The sequence below is a fragment of the Narcine bancroftii genome, chromosome 1, assembly GCF_036971445.1.
Source record: "Narcine bancroftii isolate sNarBan1 chromosome 1, sNarBan1.hap1, whole genome shotgun sequence".
NCBI lineage: Eukaryota > Metazoa > Chordata > Chondrichthyes > Torpediniformes > Narcinidae > Narcine > Narcine bancroftii.
In genome coordinates this window covers 112,446,915-112,471,858 of record NC_091469.1, presented here as the reverse complement: position 1 = coordinate 112,471,858, position 24,944 = coordinate 112,446,915, and the positions used below count along the sequence as shown (strand labels likewise).

Below are 24,944 nucleotides of genomic sequence, written 5' to 3'. Positions count from 1 at the left end.
AAGAATGTTACCTGAGGAATTGGTTTTATATAAAAGTTGCCAGGAAAGCAATTTGTCTCAACCAGCTCTGCATTCTTTTCTTTCCACACCCCCCTCCCCCCAATTTTGCTTTCCAGTTATTAAATAAATGGTTTTGTCCATTTTTCTCTTTAGCTTTTATGAGAAAATATAAATACATTTTATAATATCAATTGCACAACAAACTGAAAGTTCCATAATCACATTTAAAGTTTTATTAATGGTAAACATTGCACTGCAATACACCAGCGCTTTACCTACTTCGGATTGTTCTTTTTTTTTATTTAAGTCACTATCCATATCAATTCATCACTGAGGAATTGCCCAATTTTGAGACTTTAACAAATGGAGGAGTTTTACTCCCTTGATTTTCACATGTTGACAATTATGTTTGGTACTTTCTTCGTCAAAGTGAAGAGAAAGCAGACTCTTGGAACATTTTTAAGGAAGATACTTTATAAGAGAATTCCTGAATAATCATTAAATTAAAGACTCTCCCCTACTTTTCATGCAGTATTATTTTTTATTTATTTGTTTGTTTGTTTATTTTATTTATTTATTTTCAGTACTCGACCATGATGTCCCTATGCTTTAGTGCCACCTTTTCTTGCTTAGTTGCTTCTGATGGAATCCATTTCCTCCCAGTATCCAGGCAGCTTGAGCTACAAATAGATCATTCACTTCTGTTAACATCATCTCCAGTGTTACTTTGGTGTACTTATACTCCTCTGAAAGACTGGAAATGGGTAGCTCTAGGACTTCTTTGCCATAAAGCCCTATGCTGCTGAGGCACCTAGGAAGACCAAGCCACTTCCTTGCGTGTGATTTGATCAGTTTCTCCAGCTTTTCCACGTTCGAGACTGGGACTTCATACAGGGTTAGTGGCTACATGAGGCGTGGAAAGAGCCCAAATGCACACACCAGAGCTTCAACTTGCCAGGTAGTGTGATTCTGTTGATGCTCTTAAGGCCATTGATTGCATCCTTCCTGAGTGGATGGACCTGCTCTGTATCTTTGAGGGATGAGTTATATCACCAACCTAAGGTTTTCACTGGTTTCTCGAAGACTGTTGGAATCATCTCCAACCATGTAGAAGCATTGGTCTACCAGCTCCCCCTTGACAAAGGAGATGCTTCTGGACTTGCTTGGCTTGATCTTCATCTGAACCTTCTCGATATTCTCTTGAAGCTTCCTTAATAGGCGTACAGTACAAGCCTTGGTCATGTGAAATCTTCAATATATGCTCTGATAGGCAGAAGCCTCAAGCCAGGTCTTATTCACTTCCCTCCAACCACCCATCAAGGTGTTCTAATGATTACCTCCATGGCCATGGTAAAGGCTAGTGGGTAGATGGCACAACCAGCCATAATTCCCACCTCATGCTGTGGTGTCGTCTTATGTTGTCAAACATAGCTGCACATCCTGGAAGTAGTCCTTAACGAAGCTTGTGAGGGCCACTGGGACCCTGAAGAAGTCAAAACCGTCCAGAGGAGGTTAAGAGGGACCAAGCCGAAAGCATTGGCGTGCTCCAGGAACACCACGTGAAGATCTATTCCCTCCTTCTTGGCGACTTAGGTCTGATGCCAGATTATGCAAGCATGTTCCAAACAGCCAGAGAAACCCGAGGTCCTTGCTTGCTGAACTGATGGATCAATCAAATGGTTTCTATGCAAATATCTTGACAGCCTATGAGCCATGTTACAAGATCAAACCAGCAACCACAAAGAAGGCATATCACACAGGGGTAAAGATGAACAATTACTTTATTAACAAAAATTCACCTTTAAACTTTAATTCAAAATTCCCCCTTTTATACCAATGCCCACTGGTTACTATGCAAATCTCTATAACAGTGTCAAACTAATAAATTCCCCAGCCTAAATATAACATATGTAATTAAAGTCTAAGTTATATTTCCAACCAGCCCACAGAAAAACTTAGACACAAAACAAACACAAGACTCACAAAACTTTGATCTCAACCGAAGCAAAGATCATAAACAAAATTCAGTTTGTTTGGTAAACTGAAGCCAAAAGATCTTTGAGAGAGAGAGAGAGCACAAAATTCAAAGTTGTCTTCTTGTGTTGCTTGCAGAGAGAGGAACCACTGGCTTGGTCCGTCCTGATCCTTTTGGCTGCTTTCGGAATGTTCATCCCTTTTAAAATACCCAACATTCTAAACTGTCCTCCAGACCATGACTCATGCTCTGGGCCTTCTTCCACTCCACAGCACCACCCAGTGGTGGTTTATCATCCAAGTCCAGAAATTTTTAGATGATTTTCTGCTCATGCCCAGTCCGTCTCCCACTCTCTCAGCAGTCCACCTTCACCTTGGCTCTTAAAGGCAAACTGTCACTTTTTAACATTAAAGCACACAACACATAGGTCAATACACAACACAGAACTCTGTAACAGCCACCACACTAAAGATTTTACCCTCAACATACAGGAGACTGGAGGAATTGACTTATTTCTGTTGAATCCTTGTCCTCTGTGTTCAGGATTTCTCCATCTCTCTGCCAGGATGTTGGTATCTCCTGGTTATGCCATACCACATTCATGAGCCTCCAAAGGAACCACAGGACACCTGGTGATTGGAGTCCTTGATGATGTTGGCTGCCTTCAATGCATTCAATGGATGGGAGGTAGAAACCTGTGATCAACCTAGCTATGATTTTCCTTCTGGAGGCTTCTGCATTCCTGGGCTGTTGAATTCCCAAACCAGCCTCTGAGGCAACTACAGTATGCTTTCCACAGTGCACCAGTATAAGTTTGATAGACTATTCAATGACCTTCCAAATTCCCCCAGACCTGGTGAAAATAGTTATTAAATAATAACATTAATTCAATTTACCTTTAAAATTTTAAAACAAATCTAAAACTGTATACCAACTGGACACCATTGTAAATGTTTAAACAAAGTTGGGTAAGGAGCCTATTTGCACACCACAGATAACTTAGGGCTTGAGTTCTGCTGAGCAGACAACCGAAGTTCAACCTGTACTGGGGAAATAACCTATTAAAAATTATCTGGCTGCTGATCCAGAAGTTTCTCAGAAGATCATCTGAGCAAGTATTTCGCAAGTTGGTTTGTGGTTTCAGCTAAAATATGAAAGGGCTGTCTTGGGAGGTTAATGTATCATCAATGGAGCTAATCCTGGTTTCAAAAGGAGTAATAGAGCCAGATTTTGCAACAAAATAATGGTGCATCCAATGGTTTTCATCGTTATTTATTCATGTAATACTTTAACAACTCTAGATCATGATTGATTAAATACTATTTTCTTTGCTTAATGTCATTAAAAAGTTATGACACTGTCCATCTCACCTTTGACATTCAAGATGGTCACAGTATATTTCCATGGTAAAAGCAAAGAAGGGTTTCCATAGAAATGATCATTTCAAGCCCTTTTAAAATGTGATTATTGATAGTAACATAAATGGACCTCTCACCAAAAATTAATTATTACAAGCTTTGAGTATCATTCATTCAGATAATGTGTTTTTTTTTTCACATTTCATAAGTTTTTTTTTCTCTTTCTCTTCCTTAATCTAATCCTTCTTTTCCATTTTATTTAAAATGCTATTCCTTCTCTGTCCTTGTGTTCTATATTTTTCAATGCTCCAATCAGATTGGTAGAAGAGAGAACCAGTGCCCTCTTTCTTTAGGTTTCAGGCATCTACAGTATATTGTTATCAGCTAAAACTACCAGTGACTTAGAGGAAACAAATGTTTTGACCTGAAAGTTTCAGGGATATGTCTAGTAAATAACAGGTCCCTATAGATGTGACATCACATTTTCTCCTAATGTGATTTAATATAAACACTGAAAGAATTATGTGAAAAAATGCAGCTTGGAGGAGGTTTCTCATCAACTTCTGGTCCCAACTGTGAGAACCCATTCACAATCTCATAATAAAGAAATTAAATCAACTCAAAGAAGAGCAAAGTAATCAGCTTTTGCACTGTTTTAAGAATTTTGTAATGTTACGTAGCATGTACGCTACCGCAAAGTGTGGGAAAAATGACACACACCCAAAAATTTGAAGTCGAAGACTGGTTTATTGCACTGGAAACCTGCCTTATATTCTCTCCTTGCTGTTGATGACAAGAGTGACATAACAGCAGCACTGGCTTCAGATTGGTTAGCGTTCTCGCCATTGCTCGTTGCTTCCCGCTGTGCAGATTGTCACCTGGGACCAAAGTCATTGGCCCCCACAGGGTCTGTGCGGTCACCGCGTTCGTTGTGTACTGGGTCGTGTTTTGGTTAACTGGCTGCTACAGTTGTAAGATCGTTGCTGTTAGTCATTTTTTTCCATTCCGGACTTTTCTGAAATTCTTAACAAGGATGACTGTACCACTAATTTTGGTGTCACCTGTCATGATAGTGATCATGGTTGCAAGGCAATTAATGATGCCTTACTGTTTGATTAGACTTGGCTGCCAACAGGGGGCTGACACACAGGATGCAGAGCTGAAATGGAGACTTGCAGCCTCATGGCTGTTCATAACTTTAAAGTAAAGAACCTTTCCCTTCATTGATGTGTTGTCTAAAATCTCACACATACGAATACAAGATGAAACATGGTGTCAGAAGTGAGATGCAGGAAATTAGAAGGAAATACTTTTAAAGTAAAATCTGAAGTCAGTAACTGATCAGTGAAGAGAAAGTAACATAGTGAAAAAATGGAAGGATTGCATTCATCAGTAAAACTTCAGCTGACAGGTAATGTGACTGAAAATTGGAACAGATTTAAGCAGCATTTTAGATTGTATTTAGTGGCAGTCGGAGTTGACGAGAAAAGTGATAAAGCAAAAGCGTCAGTTTTCATACATGTCGAGGGTAATGAAGCCCTGGAGGTGTGTAGTAACTTCACATTTGCTGCTAAAGGAGACAAAATTAAACTGGAAAAAATAGTGTAACAGTTTGAGGAATCCTGCATACCTAAATGTAACGTGACGCTTGAGAGGCACAGATTTTTCATGTGTACAGAAAATGGAAGAAAGTATTGATCAGTATGTGACTGAATTGAAAAACAGAAGCAAACGTGTGAATTTGGTAGAATGACCGACTCACTGATAAATTACAGACTTGTGTCTGGTATTCCAGATAATAAATAGTCTAAGGGAAGACTGCCAAGAGAGCAAAATCTAGATCTGGCAAAAGCCATAGCACTCTGTAGGGATAAAGAAACTGTAAAAACACAGGCAAAAGAACTGTTCAGTGAAACTAACTGCAACGTGGATGCAGTGAGCAAGAACAGAATTAACACATTTAACAAAAAGCCTGCCAAAGTGGAAAGAGAGGCGTGGCCAGCGAACAGAAATGAAAGGGACCATTGAAAGCCATGTCATCGATGCGGTACACAACACCTACCAAAAAAGTGTCCAGCATATGGTAAAGCATGCAATATGTGCAACAAAAGCAACCATTATGCCCATTGCTGTAAGAACCAAGTGCAACAAAGCAAATTTCGTACAGTAGATGAAAGGGAGATAGAGGAATTTTATGTAGATGTTGAGACTGAAAATAAGAAAGAAAACAGAGACTGGATGTTAAGATTAAAAATGAATGACATATACATTTCAGTTAAATTGGATACTGTAGCACAAATTAATGTAATATCAGAGTCTGATTTTAAGAATAGACCCAGACCAAAGATGTATGGAACAAAAGTGAAGGTGACAGGATATTCAGGTACCGATATACCAGTGCAAGGAGAATGCATGGTCAAAGCGAAACACAAGGACAAAGAGCACATGGTAGCATTCATCGTGATATCAAAGGATGTACAGGCCATACTACATTTAACAGCCGGTGTGAAACTGAACCTGGTAAAAAGAGTCCTAGTTGTGGTAAGCGAAGGAGGGAAAGTCTATGATGAACTCAAGATAGAGTACTGATTTCAGGGTCTAGGCTGCCGTCCAGGAGAACACACAATCAGAGTGGATAAATGTGTGCCACTGATAATACATCTATGCAGATAAGTTGCATTTGCACTTCAAAAGCAACTAGAAGCAGAGTTGGACAGGATGGAAAGCCTGCACGTGATTCAGAATTAGATGAGCCAATGGAATGGGTGAGTTCACTCTTCATTGTGGACAAAAAGAATGGAAAGCTTAGAATTTACTTGGATCCAAGAGATCTAAACAGAGAAAAAAAAAGAGAGAACACGTTAAACTTCCAAAGTGTGAAGAAAACATGTCACAATTTGCACATGCAAAGTTTTTCAGGAAGTTAGATGGATCGTCAGGATTTTGATAGTTAGAATTGGATGAAGCAAGTTCAAGACTGTGCACGTTCAATAGTCCGTTTAGCAGATACAGATTCCTAAGATTACCATTCATAATTGCCTCAGCTCCTGAGGGGTATCATAAAACTATCCATGTGGTCTATGAGCACCTGGACAGAGTTGGTACTTCAATGGATGACATCATAGTATGGGGAACCACGAGAATGGAACATGATGAGAGGCTAAGGAAAGTGCTGGAACTAACAAGAAAAGCAAACCTGAAGCTGAATAGAAAGAAATGCCAGCTTGGACTGACAGAACTAACATTTGTAGGAGATATTATTGGCAGTGAAAACATCAGATCAGATCCCAAAAAGGTGTCCGCCATTGGGAACATGCCAAGACCACAATGCAAAAAAGACGTACAGAGGTTTAATGGATAATGGTCATCTATATGGGTAAATTCATATCCAACCTCTCAGAAACGATGGCTCCATTGAGAAGACTAACAGAAAAGAACATTGAATGGGAGTGGAGTCATGAGCATGAAAATTCATGGAACAAACTAAAGAAACTGCTCACAGAGGAACCAGTTCTGAGGTTTTACGACCCAGCAAGACCCATCAAGATATCATCGGATGCATCACATAGTGGGCTCGGTACAGTTCTTCTGCAAAAATATGATGACTGGCAACCCATTACATATGCATCACACTCAATGGCAGACGCAGAGACACGATATGCTCAAATTGAAAAGGAGCTCCTCAGCATCATATCTGCCTGTGAAAAATTTAATCAATTTGTGTCAGGACAAGCAATCAGTGTAGAGACTGACCATAAGTCCTTGATTGCATTGTTCCAAAAGCTATTAAATGAATGTCCACTTAGAATACAAAGAATGATGATTAGGCTGCAACGCTATACCCTGAATGTGGCGTACAAGTCAGGTAAGCCAATGTACACAGCAAATACGTTGTCTAGAGCTGTTGACACGAGAGACCCGCAAACATCAAAATGGATGAAGACATGAATGCCTTCATGGACATGATCACAAGTGCACTGCCCATATCAGATGCAACAATGGAGCTCATAAAGTCAGAGACAAACAAAGATGAAACACTGAGACAACTGAGAAAAAATTTCTTGGATGGATGACCCATCATGAAGAGTACTGGAATTGCAGGGCAGAACTATCAGTGGTTGAAGACATCATCTCCAAAGGAAGCAAAATCCTTATCCCAAAGAGTCTGAGAAAAGAGATGCTAAAAAGACATCTTGGAAGACAGCTTGGAATCGAAAAGTATAAGAAAAGAGCACGAGAGGTGATGTATTGGCCAAGAATCAACAATGATATAACAAATGAAGTGTCAAACCTTACAATATGCTGGAAATATCAAGCAAACAATCCTCCAGAACCACGAAAGCCACACCCAGCACCACACAGACCTTACCAGAAGGTAGGCGCTGACCTATTTGAATGTCAAGAGAAGGACTCCCTTGTAGTCACAGACTATTACTTCTTGTATCCACAGTATGTAAACTGAACACCATCACTGCAGATGCTGTAATAACAGGTATGAAAGCCATATTTTCCAGACATGGCATGGCAAGTGAGGTCTTCACAGAAAATGGATGCCATGTCAAGTTCTCATTTTTCACAGTGCAATGGTCGACTGGAAAAAATCAGTACAGACAGTTAAAAGACTGATGAACAAGGCAAAAGTCAGTGGAACAGACTTCTACCAGAGCATGCTAACATACCTCACAGGTTATGGGTGTGAAGTAGGATTATGTGGGTTGCACTATATTATGAGGTGAATGGCCTATATTGTGCTATAATGTTCTATAAATTTCAGTGGGAGGGATGGTTATTAGCAAAATGAGTAATGAGTTGATTTGCATTTTTTGAACAAGCCACATTTAGTTATTTTTAATTCTTTTTTAAGTTAATCTTTAAAGTTAGTCTGTGGGTAGGATTGAATGCTTCAATATTATATGTTTATGCTTTCTGGTCATCTTTTGAACTATTTGCTCATTTTATGTGTTGCTTTCAAATTTGATTGACCAAATATATACAGTTTTTTAAGGAATGTGCCAGAAATGGCACCTAGGCCCCTGCTGTAATTCAACACAAAGAGTGGCCAATTTATAAAATATGTCTTCTAGCTTTGAGATAAAAATGTTTGGACTGTTTGAAATGCTGATGGAAAAAAATACAGATATTCATCACATTTGTCTCCCTATCTTTTCAGCTTCAACGCTGGATGATCCCATTGACAGCGGTCTACTTGACACGGTTGACATCGCGACAAGTCGAAAACGCCGGGTCCGGCGTCCACATCAGAAGGTTGATGTAGTAGAACCCTCAAAAGATTTGCAGGAAAAGAGGTGAGATTTTTTACATTTATAATGGTGAAGAAATTAATCTTTAAATGCATGTGATACTACATATGCATTGTATTCCTTTTCTGAAATTTAGTCGAAATGCTGGCGGAACTCAACGGGTCTCACAGCATCCAGAGGCTGTAAAGATATATATCCGACATTTTGGCCCTGAGCCCTTCTTCAAAGTATGAGTTAAAAGTGGGCAGGAGCCTAAATTAAAAGCTGGATAGAAAAATGAAAGAGTAGGCGGAGGAGTACAGATCAATGGACAAAAGGTATTAATTGGATATGGATAGGAGGACAGGAGAGAAAAAAGCTGAGGACTGATTGGGGAAGGGGCTTTGGCTCAGTGAGTGCAGGAGAAATATTCCAGAGGGAAAAGGGGAGAGAGACAGAGATAGAGGAAAGGAGACATAGAGATAGATGGTGAGGGGTTGGGGGGGGGGGGGCACTAATGGAAACGGAAGTCAGTGTTAATCTGGTTGGAGGGTGCCCAGATAGAATATGAGGTGTTGTTTCTCCAATTTGCGGGTGGTCACAGTGTGACAGTGCATAAGACCATGAACAAACTTGTCAGCAAGGGAATGGGTGGCAACTGGGAGAGCCTCACTATTGAGGCAGGCAGAGTTGAGATGCTCATCAAAGTGATCTCCCAGAATGCATCCAGTTTCTTTAATGTATAGGAGACCACAATGGGGGCACCCTCCAACCAGATAGCATTTACATCAATCTCTGATTCCTGTTAGCCTCTCTCCCCCCCCACCCCCGCAACCACCCCCCACCCCCATTTATTCTTATGTCTCCTTTCCTCTAGCTCAGAGTTTTTCTTCTCACTTCCTCCCAATCAATTCTCATTTTCCTTTCACCAGTCCTCCTATCTGTATCCAATTAACACTTTTTGTCAGTTGGTCTGTACTCCTCCCCCTGTGTTTTCTTTCCTTCTCCACGGCCTTTTAGTTTAGACGCCTGCCTGCTTTTTACTCATTCCTTGAAAAAGGGCTCAGGCCCAAATCATCAGGTTTTTCTTAATCTTTACCTCCTATAGATGCTGCAAGGCCTGCTGACTTCCGCCAGCATTTCTGTGCTTTTACTACAATCACACCATCTGCAGACTTTCATGTTTCACAGAATTTCAGTGGAAACCAATTTCAAAGTTGGAGTTCAGAAGGCAAATGTATCTTTTAAGCCATGTGGCCAATCTCACTTCTCATTCTTCCAAGTTTACTGGTTGCAGGCGGTTCTCATACTGTGCACAGAATTTAACATTTATGAAGTTCACCAGGCTTTGGGGCATGAAAGGTTACCGCTCATGAAGGTTCTTGTCAGTTTTCAGAGAGATTTGTTGTTCATTGGACACCCTCAACTGATTCTTTGTAACAAACCACTTCACTGTCTTGCCGAAGAAACTTTCCCCATCAGGGTTCTCCAGATGATAACCTCTTTCTTTCAGGTCAGCACAGAGTACCTTTTTGTTTCTTTTATTTCAAGTGAAGCATTATGCAACCAATCCTCTTCTCTTACATGAACCACAAGGGCTTTGACCAGGCTGAACTAAGCAGTTACAACCCATCTTCCAAATGGGGTTTTCCACAAACTTGCCAGCTTGTCCTGTTCCATTCCCAGTTGCTGACTGTCAAACTGTGGAACTGAATTCTCTCTCTCTCTCAGAGAGAAAGCCTGTTATACTCTGTCTGATTGCAAAACCACATGACCCTCTTAGAACAGCAAGTTCCACTCCACACAGCTTGTGGCTCCAACGAGTTCTTTCATCTGTTGCCTTTTTGTAAACAACAATCTATTAGTGTTGTCTCTTGGGCACTCTCCAAAACATTTGCAAAGGCTCTTGGTGCCAGCCTGTCTAGCATGAGCAGACCTCCAGTATTTTAAAACAGATCTTTTTTAAAGTGTTTGTATGTGACCTACACTAAAAAAAAATCCACCCCAATTTATCTCCCAAAAACATATCTATATACAAAACAAACACAACATAATCTGTCACAAAGCTAAAACATCTGGATTCAGCCACTATGCTCAGGTAAGCTTCCATAACTATACTGGAGAAAGACAAGAAATGTAGATGCTGGAAACTTGAGCAAAAAAAGACTAGAGGGGAATCAGCAAGTCAGGCAGCATACACAGAGAGAAATGGATCTCAATCTTTTAGGTCGAAAACTTTTGTCATGACAAAAGATTGTCTGTCCATTCTATGCTACCTGGCCTGCAGTGTCCCTCCAGCTTTTATTTGTACAAATTTGAGTTTCCCCCTAATTCCTTGCTGGAATGGATGAACCCTATCTAAACCTTTTTGCATACCTGGTCCCAGGTTCCTCTGTGGTTCATAAGCATTCTGTCACGCCGAAGAAACAAGAATAAGCAACAAGAGTGGCACAGGTTAGCGTAGCAGCTAATGCAATGCTGTTACAGTGCCAGCAATCGGGGAAAGGGTCTGTAAGGAGTTTGCACATTCTTCACGTGTCTGCGAGGGCTTTCTCCAGGGTCTCCCGTTTCCTCCCACTGTTTAAAACATTCAGGAGCGTAAGTCAATTGGGTGTAATTGGGTGGCAGAGGCTCATGGGCCAAAAGCGTCTGTTACCATGCTGTATGTCTAAATTTAATTAAAAATAGAATTTCATTGTGTATAATCATTATAAATCCTCATCTCAGTCCTCTACAGGGGTTTCTCCCTATCCAAAGCATGCACTACACTAGGCTTCTGCCTGCAAATTAGTTGTCCTCAGTGTCTCTCTAAGTTGTTGGTAATTGAGCTGGTGTTAAATTAGGTGTTGATATTTCTTCGTGCTTTTTCACTTTTATTTGGCTATTTTGCAATTCATGACTATTTGAAAGTAATAAATTGGATTTTGTGGAGAAGAAAACATTTGAAAGTATTAGGTGGAGGCTTTTTGCCAGCCACAGCCTGTAAATCAGTGGAGATTATGGAATAACAGAGGAGAAATAGACTTGAAGGTGCAACCATTTTACCATCATTAGGTATGAGTTCTGATTGATCAGAGATTGTCAGTAGGAGAATGTTTTTTTATGGGCCAGTGAACTAGTGGTGTACTCGGTAAAATATGCTATTCACTGTTTTTGATATGATTGATGACGTTATTGTAAAAGATATTTAAAGAGGAGACTTAAAGAGGGTCTGATGGGATATATCCCAGGTTATAGAGAGAGAGAGGTAAGATTAATCTTGTAAGATTAAGCTATGTCTTTGTCTGTTCTAAACCAGCCTTTCTCAGCAGGGGCCCTACCCTCCTACCCCCAAGGTCCACAGTTTATATGAGTAAAAACCTTGTTTTCTTTTCACCTCATGTAACATAAATATTTTTTATGTTTTTTATGTAGTTGGTAGGATAGTAGTCGGTAGGATTTCATATAGTGGATGGTTTTTACAAGTAGATTCAACAAATTGGAATTTATACGTGTAAAACTAAAAATGCTGGGCAGATGAATCTGCGGATCAATGGCCAGGGTTACCCATCCAGTATGGACACGGCAACTGAAGAAACCAACGGGAAACCAATTCAGTATTTTTCCCTTGTATAATCATGAACTCAACATCAACTATGATCTCAGCTCAAAGAAGGAGCCTTCACTGAAGAAGAACAGGGGAAGCAACAACTACAATTCAAAGGATCAGAGATCATGACAGATGGAGAAACATGATCACCTACGTCGAACGGCAAGGCAACTGAATGAATGAGGATAGAACTATGGAAGAAACCAAAATTTAACTGCTTCTCAGGGAAGGGGGCCCATAAACTTTGAGCAGAGTCCTCAAGGGCACGTAGCCAAAAATAAGGTTGAAAATGGCTGCCTTAGATTATTTAAAAAGTCATGGTTGATATTGGTGTCAGTGGGATTGGGGACAGTGAAGTATGGTCTTATGAGTTAGGTAGAGTGGTAAAATGGCCCAGGATCTGTTTGGGAAAGGTTCTATGGTAGAAAGGGATAGTGGGTTAAGGGAGAGAATTTTGAAACATATTTTGCCTGAAAATGAAACTTCCCAGTGGTTGGATGGGCATGGCAGGGATCGAGCAGTAATTTGATGAGCCTAGAGAAGATCACTCAAATCAAGTGGGGCAAGACCATGAAAAAATTTTAAAACCAGGACTGGAAAATTAGATAAAGTAAGTTATGCACTACCTTATAATAGGGTCATGGGAATGGAATGAATCAGTGATTCTTGGAGACATTCGCGATGCTGGATGGCCACAACAATGTGTGAGAGAGAGCTCAGATTGCAGAATTTTGGATTAACCAGCTGGTGAAAAGTAAAACAGAGAAGACAGGGTTTAGTAAATATTCAGTTCAGTGTAGATAATTGTGAAACATTTTGGAAAGAAATATAATAACTGTATAGCAAATGGTAAACCAGATGGGTCAGCATGGACAAGAAGCGCTGAACAGTGCTGTATGACTCCTTGACTCGATGACTGACGTTACTAGAATAGTGATGTTGCTAGTATAGTTGATGTTCTTGCAAGTCACTGAAGATAGAAATTAAAACAAAAGCAAATAGAATCCTCCATTCTGTATCTTGTTTTAATTCGTGCAAAATAAGGAAGATTGAAGTTGAATTTTTACAGTACCTTGATTAGAATGCATGAATATTTTTAGAATCCCAATATGAAATGGATATAAAAAGCAATGAATTGTGTATATCATAGATTGACTGAGAAGGTCACGCAAGTAAAGTGAGAACCATTGTGTTTAAACATGAACATTGTTTAGAGAAGGAAAGAAAATGAGTTTGGACTTAAAGAAGAATGATTGTTTGGAGAAATTAGCAAGTAGGTTGAAAAGTAAATTTAAATTTAGATATACAGCACAATAAAAGGCCATTAACCTACATTTTGAACGGTGAGAAGAAACCAGAGCCCCCGGTAAAAACTCACGCAGACATGGGGAGAGCGTACAAACTCCTTACAGACAGTGCAGAATTTGGACCCCGATCCTGTCCCAATCGCTGGCGCTGTAAAGCCATTGTGTTAACTGCTACACCCACTGTGCCACCTTAAGGGTAAAAGGAGATGTGGGCAGCCACAAAAATGGAAAGATGACTTAGTGAGGTCATTTGGATTGGCCTGTAATTCACCAATGACGTGTCAGTAGCTTCACTGGATCTTCATTTCTTTGAACTCTTCCCACTTCAGATGTTGGTCACCCTTTACTTTCTACTGATGCTGCGGACCTGCTCAAGTTTCTCCAGCTCTTTTGTGCATTGCATTAACATTTCAGATTGATATCCTATTACCAGAACATTTCATCGGCAAATTGATATGGGTTACACAGCTGCAAAGGTTGGTAGAAGCAATTTCAGTGATGATGTACAATAGGAAGTGGATATATATTGAAAGGAAACTATGCATGATTACTTTAAAAGAGCAGAAAACTTGAGTCATGGACTGCCCCAATGCCACAAAAGGCACTATTGCAATGCCACTATATTTTCTTGTCTATGACAACTGTGAATATTTACTATCTATTTATATTTTGTATTTATTAGCTTTTAATTGAAGTTATTACCATCCTGGTTGTTTTTGTGAAGTGGTTGGTTCTGCTGCAGCAAGTAAAAATATTGGTGCATTTGCACATTATTCAAAGTATATGACAGTAAACTCCATTATTATCATATTTGATGATATGGTAAGATGGGCAAAGCAATGGTACAGGGAATTTACTCCTGACGAGTGTGAGATATGATTAGAACATACACACACAGTTCATGGTAGAGCCCAAGGGACCATTCGGAAACAGAGAGAACTTGGAGCCCAAGCATCCCTGAAGGTGGCAGTACAGGTACATAAGGTGGGTGAATGAGGGATAAGGATATGCTATCATAAACCAATGCATAGGTAGGTAGGTATAAGAGCAATCAGGTTTTATAGTGTTCAGGTTTGGTTGCCACACTATGGGAAAGAAATGATCACACAGGATGTCGCATTGTACTTACAAGGAGAAATTGTGTGTATTGGATTTTTTTTGCTACGGAGCAGAGGTTGTTGATGGGTGAATCTGACAGAAGAACACTAAATGAGATGCATAGATGGGATAATTATTAACTTTTCCTCTGCCAAGGTAAACAAGACCAGAGGGCTTAGGTCAAAGATGAGAAGTTTTTTTCAGCCATAACACAGTTGGAATCTGGATTCATTACCTGAAGTAACAAAGGAAGCAGGAGACTTTCACGCCATTGAAGAAGAATTCAGATGAGCACCTATCACTAACACATAAATGCTATTAAGCGAATGCTAGAAAATAGGATTAATATATACGGTTACCTTATGGCTGCGGTGAAGTAGTGAGCTGAAGGACTTCTTTCTGTGCAATATGATCTTTAAATATTTTTAAAGCCATGATGGATAGATTAAGAAATGATTGCCTTGTAAGGAACAGTGCAAAAGGTATCTGAGGGTAGATGGGAATGCAGAGTTGAGGTGAAAATTAGATTATCCATAATTATATTGAATGCTCATGTATGCCCTGCTCCTCTGAACTTGTATATTATAAGAATAACTGATGAAGTGTGCTGGGATTATTGGTATGATTTTTAGAGTTGGGTGTTTTAATTCATTGGTATATGTTCACATATACAGAACAATTTTCCAAAATAGAGTAAATAATTTGAATCATAATTTATGGAGGGACAGTGTGAAGCAATATAAATATGAAAAATGAAGCAAAAATAGAGAAAGAGAGCAAGAGAAAGGGCTGCAGAAAACTTTATCGGACTAGTAATAATTTGGCTGACTGTTTTTATCATTTGTTTATCCAACTTTTACTTTCTTAATTCAAAATCTGTTCAGACTAAGGATTGTTCTTTTCTGATTTATTATGCCAGTAGGAGTTAAATTAGGAGGATAAAATTTATATCTAGGCTCAGTGCCTGCAGGCAGTATGGAGAACAGTCATGGATAATTAACAGCATAAATATGTTGATAAATTTCCTGCGAATTTGTGGAGTTTAGTCTTTTCTCTAGATGAACAGGACAATTTAGCTCTATTATAAGAGTAAGACCAGATTTTTAAATTTGAATTTGACAAAGAACAGTGTATTCTAGCTCGACAAAAGTTAATGTTGTTCTAACATGTTGATGATCAGTATGTGATGAGAACAGCAGTAATTAGCTTCAATGTAAATAAAGCACGTACTCTGGGTCAGAACACATTTGTGGCCTTTTAATAAATTGAGTTTTTACTCCGTTAAATAAAGATATGGAGTTAACAAAATTAAGATAATTTGTGTTTAATAAGTTACCCTGATTATAATATGCTATTTGATTGCAAGACAAAAAGCATGTTTAATGAAGTAGCAGAACAAAGGAGAAGCTCATTCCCTTCAGTCAGCCAGCTGTGTGGAGCCATTGTCTTTGAAGATTGCTACTTAGCTACTAATTACAGTCTGAAGAACTGTTCTTGTGTAATCTATTCTCAAATGTCTAATTTTCAATATGATTTTAAATGACGCAGAGATAATGCAAAAATATCCTAATTGAGTACAGTTTTTCATTTATTGAGCCCTGTTTTTTGGCTTTTACAGCTATATTTCTTTTGAAAGTTGAGATCTAAATAAATTAAACCACATGAGTAAACTATGGTCTCTTACCAGATGTAAATAGATAAGGCTACATCTAATGCATTGTATATTTTAGCCATTGAAATTCTGAAAAACCCTATAATTCACTCCTGATTCATGCTGGTTGCTTGGGATAGCTTTACCTGGCACACCAGTCAATTTTTTTAAATCATACTTTGAGGTGCCAGTTGGCTTGAGTCTGATTCAGATGGAATTGGGCTGTTGCACTCGATTGTTTTATGTGCCCCTTGCCCCAGTTTCAGTGACTGAAACAGGCAGAGGGGCCGTAATGGTATGGATTGTATGTACTCATTGGCCTGTAAAAGCTCGGGCTGGCCTGCCCCCTGATAACAATCTCCCCTGGGACCCAGGCCATAAAGGTCGAGCCACCTCTCCCTTCCCTGCACTTCCCTAGCTTGGATCCGGGCCAGCTTAAGTCTTCTGTACAATAAAGCCTATCATTCCCCTCAGTCTTTGTCCTTGTGATTATTGGGGCAACTGGTAGTGCCCAACAGAGACAAGAATGGTTTTTAACAAAAAATCAGAAAGCCATACAAAATAAAATGTAACAATGTATAGATGAAATTGGTTGATAGGAATCAGTAAGAAAACTATATTTTTAACGATTTGTTTTTCTGGGTCTGATGCATCATTTGCAAGACCAGCATTTATTGACCTTAAGAAGTGATTAGTAACCCATTTCTTGAAATTCTACATTTCTTTTGATAAGGATACAAATATAATGCTGTTGGACAGAGTTCCAGAATTTAGCTGCGACAAATTAGTGGGGGGACATCCAGCTGGTGTCCATCTTAGTGCTAGAAGTTGCAGGTTTGGAGGTTTTCCTGAAATGGCCCAAGGAATAACTAGTGCATTTTGTAGTTGGTACATACAGCAACCGTTCTGTACTATTGCTGCAAGGAATCAGCATTTGGAGTGGGAGACAGAGTGCCAATCAACTGGGCTGCTTTGTCTTTTCAAACTTCGTGAGGTTTGTTGGAGCTGCTCCCGGTTTACTCCTCACATATGCCTTGTAGATGGTGGACAGAGTTTGGAAGTCAGGATCTAATAACTAACAAGCTGGTTTACCAAGTCTTAAACTTGATTCATTAATTGATTGATTAATTTTGACCGCTGTCGGACTCTGGCTTTACCTTACTCTTAATTTAGTCTATGTGTGGTCTGAGTCCAGCGTGTTCTTTGAATGAAGTGATAGGAGAAGGTATTCAGTTCAACAGTCAATTTATTACACAGCACAAGAATAAAACTTAACAGAGCTCTGGATCAGTCGTTAGTTCATAGGTCACCTGCACAGTGAGCTATTCCCCAAGACTGACCCCTATTGTCCAGTTGCCTCAGTTTATATAGATCAACCTTATCATACAGAACAAAAGTTGGCTTCCTTTGCTAGATCTTTTTGCATAAGGGTTATCACAAGTCATCTCTTGTTTTGCAGATATCTGGAGTGTAGCGCTCCCATCTTAATCCTCCAGGCCAGACTATCCTGTTGATTTGATCAGAAATTAATTCATCCCCAGATATTTCTAATCACCATTCTGTTCCTGTCTGGCCAATTTCTGCTGTTCTCTTTAACAGCTCCTCCTGCCTTAATCTTCCTCCTAGACTGGTTTTCCATTCCCTTTGTTTCTTGCAGGCCATTCTTTGTTCTGGTCTGGCCTGTGTCTCCTGTGCTACTCACCACCTCCTTCAGTCTGAGCATTCCTCCTAAATCGTTTCATGCATTTCCTCTCCCTGTATTTGGGAGCAGACAATTTTGCTCAGCCAACTTTGCTCCATGCTGTGATTGCCACTTAATCACATTCCTCTTTTTCCCTGACCCATGCAGTACATATAAACTTATTAATTAATCATTTCTTTCATAATGTTTTAACCCCTAGATTCCAACAGTCCCCCTTTTGGTCTCATGAAAATGAGACCAACCACCAGTTAACTTATTAGGCCGAGACCTCTGGAGTCATTGCCAGGATCGGCATTTCTGACCCCTTGTAGTCATTATACTCTTGGGAGGGCAGTAGGGACAAATACATGCCTTGGGGTCTGGGGATGTCTCCCTGTGACAACACTCGTTGAATCAGGCACTGGAGGCAGTGAAGGATGCACGGGATCAGGATCAACGCCAACACCACAACTCCAGCAACTAGCACTGCAGTCTGTATCCATCCCCAGTCTCCAGAGAACAAATTTCCCAGCCATGAGCTGCCCCAGGGTCGCCAGGTCTGAACCGGGACATGAGCTAATTTGCGAATGCCTGAGGAAATCTCCTTTACTGCTTGGCCATTGACATCGATTTTTAAATAACAATTAGTGAGATTCAATTTCTCACACACTCCCCCTTCAGTGGCTAACAAGTAGTCTAATGCTAAGTGGTTTTGAAACACCGTGGCCCTAATCTGTTGCTGCTCTTCTGCCAACAGATCAAGGGCTGTGGCGGTGTTATTGGTGATAATTTCCAAAATAGCTTGTAAACGAATCAGACGGTTTAACATGTAAATTGGAGTTCGATACCCCCAGGACCCATCCTGGGCCCAAGTGGCAGGTCCATAATAAGAAATAATGCGCTCTGGAGGCCAGTCCTCTCCCCACTCACCGATCTTTAAATCCCTCTTCTGACGGAGCCCCTGATATACACGCGCGGCTAACTGATGGGAGTCGTTCTGTGGTAAAAGCACAAATTGTGGTTGAATGATACCTATACAGCACGTTCCCCTCCAGTCTGGCTCCAAAAAAGTGTATGCCATATTCCCACAAATCCAATATAATCCCTCTGGGGCAAATCCATGTGGATAGGGATGAGCCCAAAATTGTCTGAGTGAGGGAACCCCTTCATATGGATTAACGCCTGTGCAATTCCATACCACTTTCCCACGGGAGTTATCTGTTATAGGTCTGCAATTTGCTTCATTCTGTGGGGCCAGGAACCACCGGGGTCGCTGAGGATGCCATCGAGGGAACTTCCCCAAGATTTTAACCCTTGTGCACCTCGAATCTCCTTTATAATGATTGCCTTGCTCCTTCCTGATACATTCCTCCCCTAATGGGTGATTAGCTAAATGCCATGTCTGGCGGGGGCGCGTCTCATCTGCCGATCCGTGAAAACTCATCAACTCCCAAACTTCCAGGGGCTCCCCGCTCCATGGCCATGACCCATCTCTTGTGGGTCCCCCACATACCCAACAGTTTTTTACCCCCAAGAGTTCTGCCGTAGTTTGGCAAAGGTCTACCCATCTATTGTCACCTACTCTGTGAGTGGCTGCCTGGCGTTTAGCGTTGGCATAGATATCCCCCTTATCTCTGTCCCATACGTATGGTTGTTTTCCATTTTGCCACATGGGTTCCCACTGTATCCTCTGAATGGGTATTGAGCCCCCTTTCTCCTTATCTTGGTCTCCCTCCGGGGCACAAAACCATGTTACTCCTTGGGGACAGCGGTCTCGATTTGGCGTGAACTGTAACGATCCCCTATTGAATTTAACATCATACACTCGTCCATTATGCACACACTTACGTCCCGTGTGAGTCCCCACACAGTGTTCAGGAAAGTTAGTCCAATCACCAAAGTACTGTTCTTTTTTGTTATGCGACTCCCAGGCCGAGTGCACACACTTCGTACAGTGGTTTTCTTCCCCAGCCCCTTCAAGGGCTCGGAACACCAGTACCCATAGTCCCCACATATTATTCATCCCAGCTCCCTTCATTGTTTTGATGCCAATAAATTGATTATACCGTCAACCACTGATATACAGTCACCGTAGTCCAATAGTCTCTTTAAAAAGGGACGTGTTAAGTGTTCTTAGTCCATAGTTGCTTCACAGGTTCTCAGTCATCTCCGTTCGAATCTGTTCCAGTGTCCGTGTAGGTGGGTCCGTTGCCGTTCACTGACTCCAATGATACCACGTCTCGCCTTTTCCCTGTAGTTGAACCGCGTGGGACGTCCTCTCCACCACTCTGTAGGGTCCTGTCCACCTGGGCTCTGACCACTTTCTCTTGATGACCTTTAGCAGAACCCACTCCGCGACTGAAGGTATCGGTGTTTCCCCTTTTCTGTTGGGACTTGTGACCTGTTGTGAAAAATATGACACCAGAGCCGTTAGTTTATCATAATAAAGCTTGCATCCCATTGAACTTACCTCATTCTTTGTAGTCTGAATTCCGGCTCCCGGTCCCGGACACTGGTGCCCCGTTAGTAGTTCATATGGAGTAAATCCTGTCACAGAACTTACCGAACTCCTTATTGACATTAATGCCAGGGGCAACGCATACACCCAATTTAATTTGGTCCGTGCCTGTACTTTCCCGATCTTACCTTTTATTGTTTGGTTCATCCTCTCCACTTTCCCTTGGTATTGTGGATGGTACACCGTTCCAAAGGCATGTTTCAATCCCAACATCGCTTCTACCTCCTGTAGATTGTTATTCTTAAAATGACTTCCATTATCGGACCTAATTTTTCTAGGAAATCCGTGTCTCGGAATTTACTGGTTGATCAGGAATTTACATACCGTCCTTGCATCTTCTCTTTTGGCAGGGTTTGCCTCCAGCCACCCTGTGAACACATCTACTGCCACTAAGAGGTATCGATAGCCACTTACCCTCTCAATCATGTCCGTATAATCAAGTACAATTTCCTGCCCTGGTAACGGGAACTGTCCTTCATGTGGCTTTACAGTCGCCTTGACATTGAAAGTTATACATACCTCACACTCTCTAATATGGTTCTCCACCATCGCCGGCAGGAAGGGGTGCTACCAATGTATCAAATACCTTATCATCTGCTTCTTTCCACAGTGTGTTAGCCCATGCGCCTCCTCGAGGAGGGGTTTCATGAGTCCGGATGGTAAAACTGGCCTCCCGTCTATCGATCTCCATAGTCCTTGATCCTCCATTGCCCCCCTTTCCTCCCATACCATCCTTTCCTGAGGTGATGCCTTTGCTTGTTCCTGTATTATTACTTCTACCCTACACGGTGGTAATAAGTCATGTGCTGTTCTGTCTGCCTGTATCATAATAAACTGAGGGCCGTATCCTGCTGCCCTTTTAGCGGCCATGTCCGCTTCCTGATTTCCCCGAGCCACCATCGTATCTGTTCTATCATGTCCTTTACATTTAAGAACTGCTAATGCCCTTAGTTTCAGGAGGGCCTCAGCCAGTTTCCTAACGTCCTTCTCGTGTTTAATTAGGGTCATTGCTGCTGTTAAAAACCCACTTCTAATCCATTGACTAAGCTCAACCTGTATTGTCCCTACCACATATGCCAAGTCTGTATATATATTGACCTCCTTTCCTTCTGTCCATTCTAATGCTGCTATCATTCCCTGTAGTTCTGCGAGTTGTGCTGACTCCTTTCCTCTCACCGTCCCTGCAATGATTTCTTCAAATCCTCCTGTAGTTTTTCGTACCACCGCATAGGCAGCTTTCAATCCATCTGTGGGGTGTCTGTAACAACACCCATCTGTAAACAAGGTTTCATCTGGTTCTCTTAAGGGTGTAGCCTGTAAGTCAGGTCTTATTTTAATATCCTTCACTTCCCTCTTCTCACAACAGTGTGGTTCTCCCTCTCCCATATTGTCTGCCATGTTAATGCCTTCATGGGTAAACGTAATATTTGGAGCATTCAGGATCTTTTCTAGTCTCGTCTGCCTTAGCGAAGTCATTCTAAATGCTGTCGAGCTCACAAATGCTACAATACTATGTGTTGTTAATACCGTCAGGCCATGTCCTATTACTATGTGTGCCACCTTTTGTAGAATCTTTGCTACTCCCGCTGCATGTCTCGTACATGGTGGGTGTCTGTCTTCCGTCGGGTCTAGTGTGATACTCACATACATGAGCACACATCTTCCACCCCCTTTTTTCTGAAAAAGAACACCATCAATTGAGTGTGCTTTTTCAGAAACATCCAAAAAGAAAGGTAGTTTATAATTTGGACTCGCCAAATCTATAGCTGTTGTAAGAGCTTGCTTCAATAGAATAAAACTCATCTCAGCCTGTGCAGTCCAATCAAGTGTAGCTCCCAGATTCCTCATCCCCTGCTCATTCACCAAAGTTCGCAGTGGATGTGTCAACTCACCATACGATGGGATAAACTGCCTACTATAACCTGACAAACCCAAAAACGAAAGCATTTCCTTAACTGTCTTTGGTTTTGGATGATGTAGTATCACTGTTCGATGTGCAGGGGAAATCCCTGTGCCTTTCGCTGAGACCATTCTACCTAAAAAGGTGACCACCTGTCTGCAGCATTGCAGCTTTGAGCGAGAGACTTTAAAGCCTGCCTTGAACAGCTGCACTAGCAGGAGACAGGTGGCCTCCAAACAGGAAGTATGATCAGATGCTGCTAATAGGATGTCATCTACATACTGGATCAGAACTACCCCACCTGGCAGTGCTAGCCCCCCCAGCTGTTCTTTCAACACCTGATTGAAAATCCCTGGAGATAAGATAAAGCCCTGCGGAAGCCTAGTATACCGCAACTTTCTACCTCTATACGTGAACGAAAACACATCTCTTAATGGTTTTGCCAGCGGCAAGCAAAAGAAAGCATTTGCTAAATCTATGTAAGAGAACCACTTGTGGTTAGGGGTTAAAGCAGTCATGGCAGTATATGGGTTTGGTACTGAAACTGTGGGTGTTCGCACAATACCATTGATGCGCCTTAAGTCATGGGCCATCCGATATTTGTCCGTGTCCTGTTTCGGAACAGGTAAGATGGGTGTATTCCAACTAGAACACGAATGTTCCAACACCCCTGAATACATAAGGCCATCAACGGTATCTGCCAGACCCACCTCAGCCTCGGGTTTGTGGGGATACTGCATCTGCCAAATTGGGGTGTAATCTGACAGTTCGAAAGTTATGGGATCAACCTGCTGACAAAAACCCACATCTGCTGATCCTACTGACCACAGGTTCTCAGGGAGAGAATCTAGCATAGGGGCCGAGTCGGGGTGATCCATCTTCTCTCTATCATGAAAACGTACAATCTGTCTATGCTCAAGGAGGACTCGATCATATGTCGGGGACAAAATTCTGTATGCCTGACCAGATGAGGAGAACTGCACTGTCGGTATTTGGGTCTTGGACCAGTCACTTAGGGACATCAAGTTCCGACACATCGATCCCAAATCTTTTGCCTGGTGAGTAGTGCCAATTGCAAGGGTGACATGAGGAATGGCCTCACCTGCCATCTCATACCATTCCAGCTGTTCAGATGTCAGTGCTACCTTTGAGGAATTCTTTTTTGTCTCAGTTGCCTTTTTCCTAGCCTCTATCAATTGAAGCTTAAGGAGTTGCACTTGTGCCCACTCCATAGTTTGTTTGTCCTCCTTTTGCTTAGCCCTGTAACGTTTCATGTGATGGGTCAAATGTTTTTCCCATTGCTCACTCGAGCAGCCAGGAATATCAGGGTTATTCTCTAACGCCTCCCTAACTAACAGCTGGCAGTCTGCTCGTTACTGCAGCCCTAAAGAGTGTAGTCTGCAAGGGATCTGTGGCTGGGTGTACTCCTGCTTTATCCGTCCAACTCTCCTTACACTGACTCAAAAAAGTCGAGATCTCCTCATCCTCCTTTATGGAAAAGGTCAGGGACTGCATGACACCGGGGGGAACGGGAAACTTATCCCGCATTGCCCCTCCTACTGCCGTAGCATGGTTGGCAAATGGCTCGGCATCGAGGCATCTAGTGATTCCTGCGATCATTTCTACCTGCTGTATCTCCCACAGCCCAAGCTGTTTCCCCAATAATGCTCTCCAATCCCCTATGGCTATCTTATGTCCCATCGTATATTGGCAGAACTTTCCCATCCACGCTCCACCTCCCTCGGTCGGAGGTGGCATTTTGTCCAAAATACAATTCATGTCGGTGAATGAGAAGGGTTGACACCTTTCCCCAATTTGCGGACCCTCATTAATTAGCGGCATCTGTCTATACCTTTCTGGAAGCCGTACTTCCTCCCTGTCCCGCAACGCATATCCCAAAGGGGAGCGAGGGTTCTCCTGACCCTGTCTTCTGTGTGTGATCATGCTTCCCCTGATCGTGACTGGCTGTTCCTCCTCTTCACTCTCAACACTCACACTAGCTATTTCAGTTTCCTCGTTCTGCTCTCTCTCCCTCTCCCATCTGACACTCGCTGGGTCATCTCCCTTCCTATTCTCCTCTTCTTGTCCCAGCTCTCTCTCATCTGTTTTTCCCAAGCACCTACTATTTTCCCTTACTGCACATATATCGTTCTGTATTTTGTGCACCCATTCCTTTGTTTCCTCCACTCTCTCCTGCGCAACTCTCTTAAGTCTCTCCTTCGCCTCATGTAGTTCTGGACCTGTTAACTCGGTGACATTCACTATTCCCTCACTTATCTGCATCGTTGGCATCTGGGGAATAGGATAAGGTGGTGGCAATGTCTCTGGTAACTTTGGATATAGCGGGGCTGACGGCTTAACCTCCCCCGTTTTCTCCTTTATGATAGGGGGTCCCTTTTTAATATCATGTTGAAGGTTCGCTTCCACAGCCATGCAAGCCAATGTCATATTGTGTAAATCTGCCCTTCTCTGTTCCTTCACTTCTTTCTGCTGTTTAAGCCTTCTTCTATTCCATATAGATCCTTGTCCCTTTGCCTCATGTTCCTGTACCTCCTTGGCTGCTTCCCTATCTGCTTCTCCTAAGTACAGTACCAGCCGGATTTTTTCAAACCCTCGTGGTACCTTCC

At 41.7% G+C, this 24,944-nt stretch overlaps 1 protein-coding gene across 7 annotated transcripts in view; it reads left to right on the top strand.

Moving 5' to 3' along the window:
* Window positions 1-24,944, top strand: part of xrcc4 (X-ray repair complementing defective repair in Chinese hamster cells 4) — a 534,233-nt gene that overhangs the window by 379,206 nt on the left and 130,083 nt on the right. For all 7 annotated transcript variants that reach the window (XM_069936314.1, XM_069936320.1, XM_069936331.1 and 4 more), the window contains one exon: window positions 8,504-8,639. In XM_069936314.1, coding sequence (XP_069792415.1) covers window positions 8,504-8,639 — 136 coding nt within the window. The remainder of the gene's footprint in view (window positions 1-8,503; window positions 8,640-24,944) is intronic.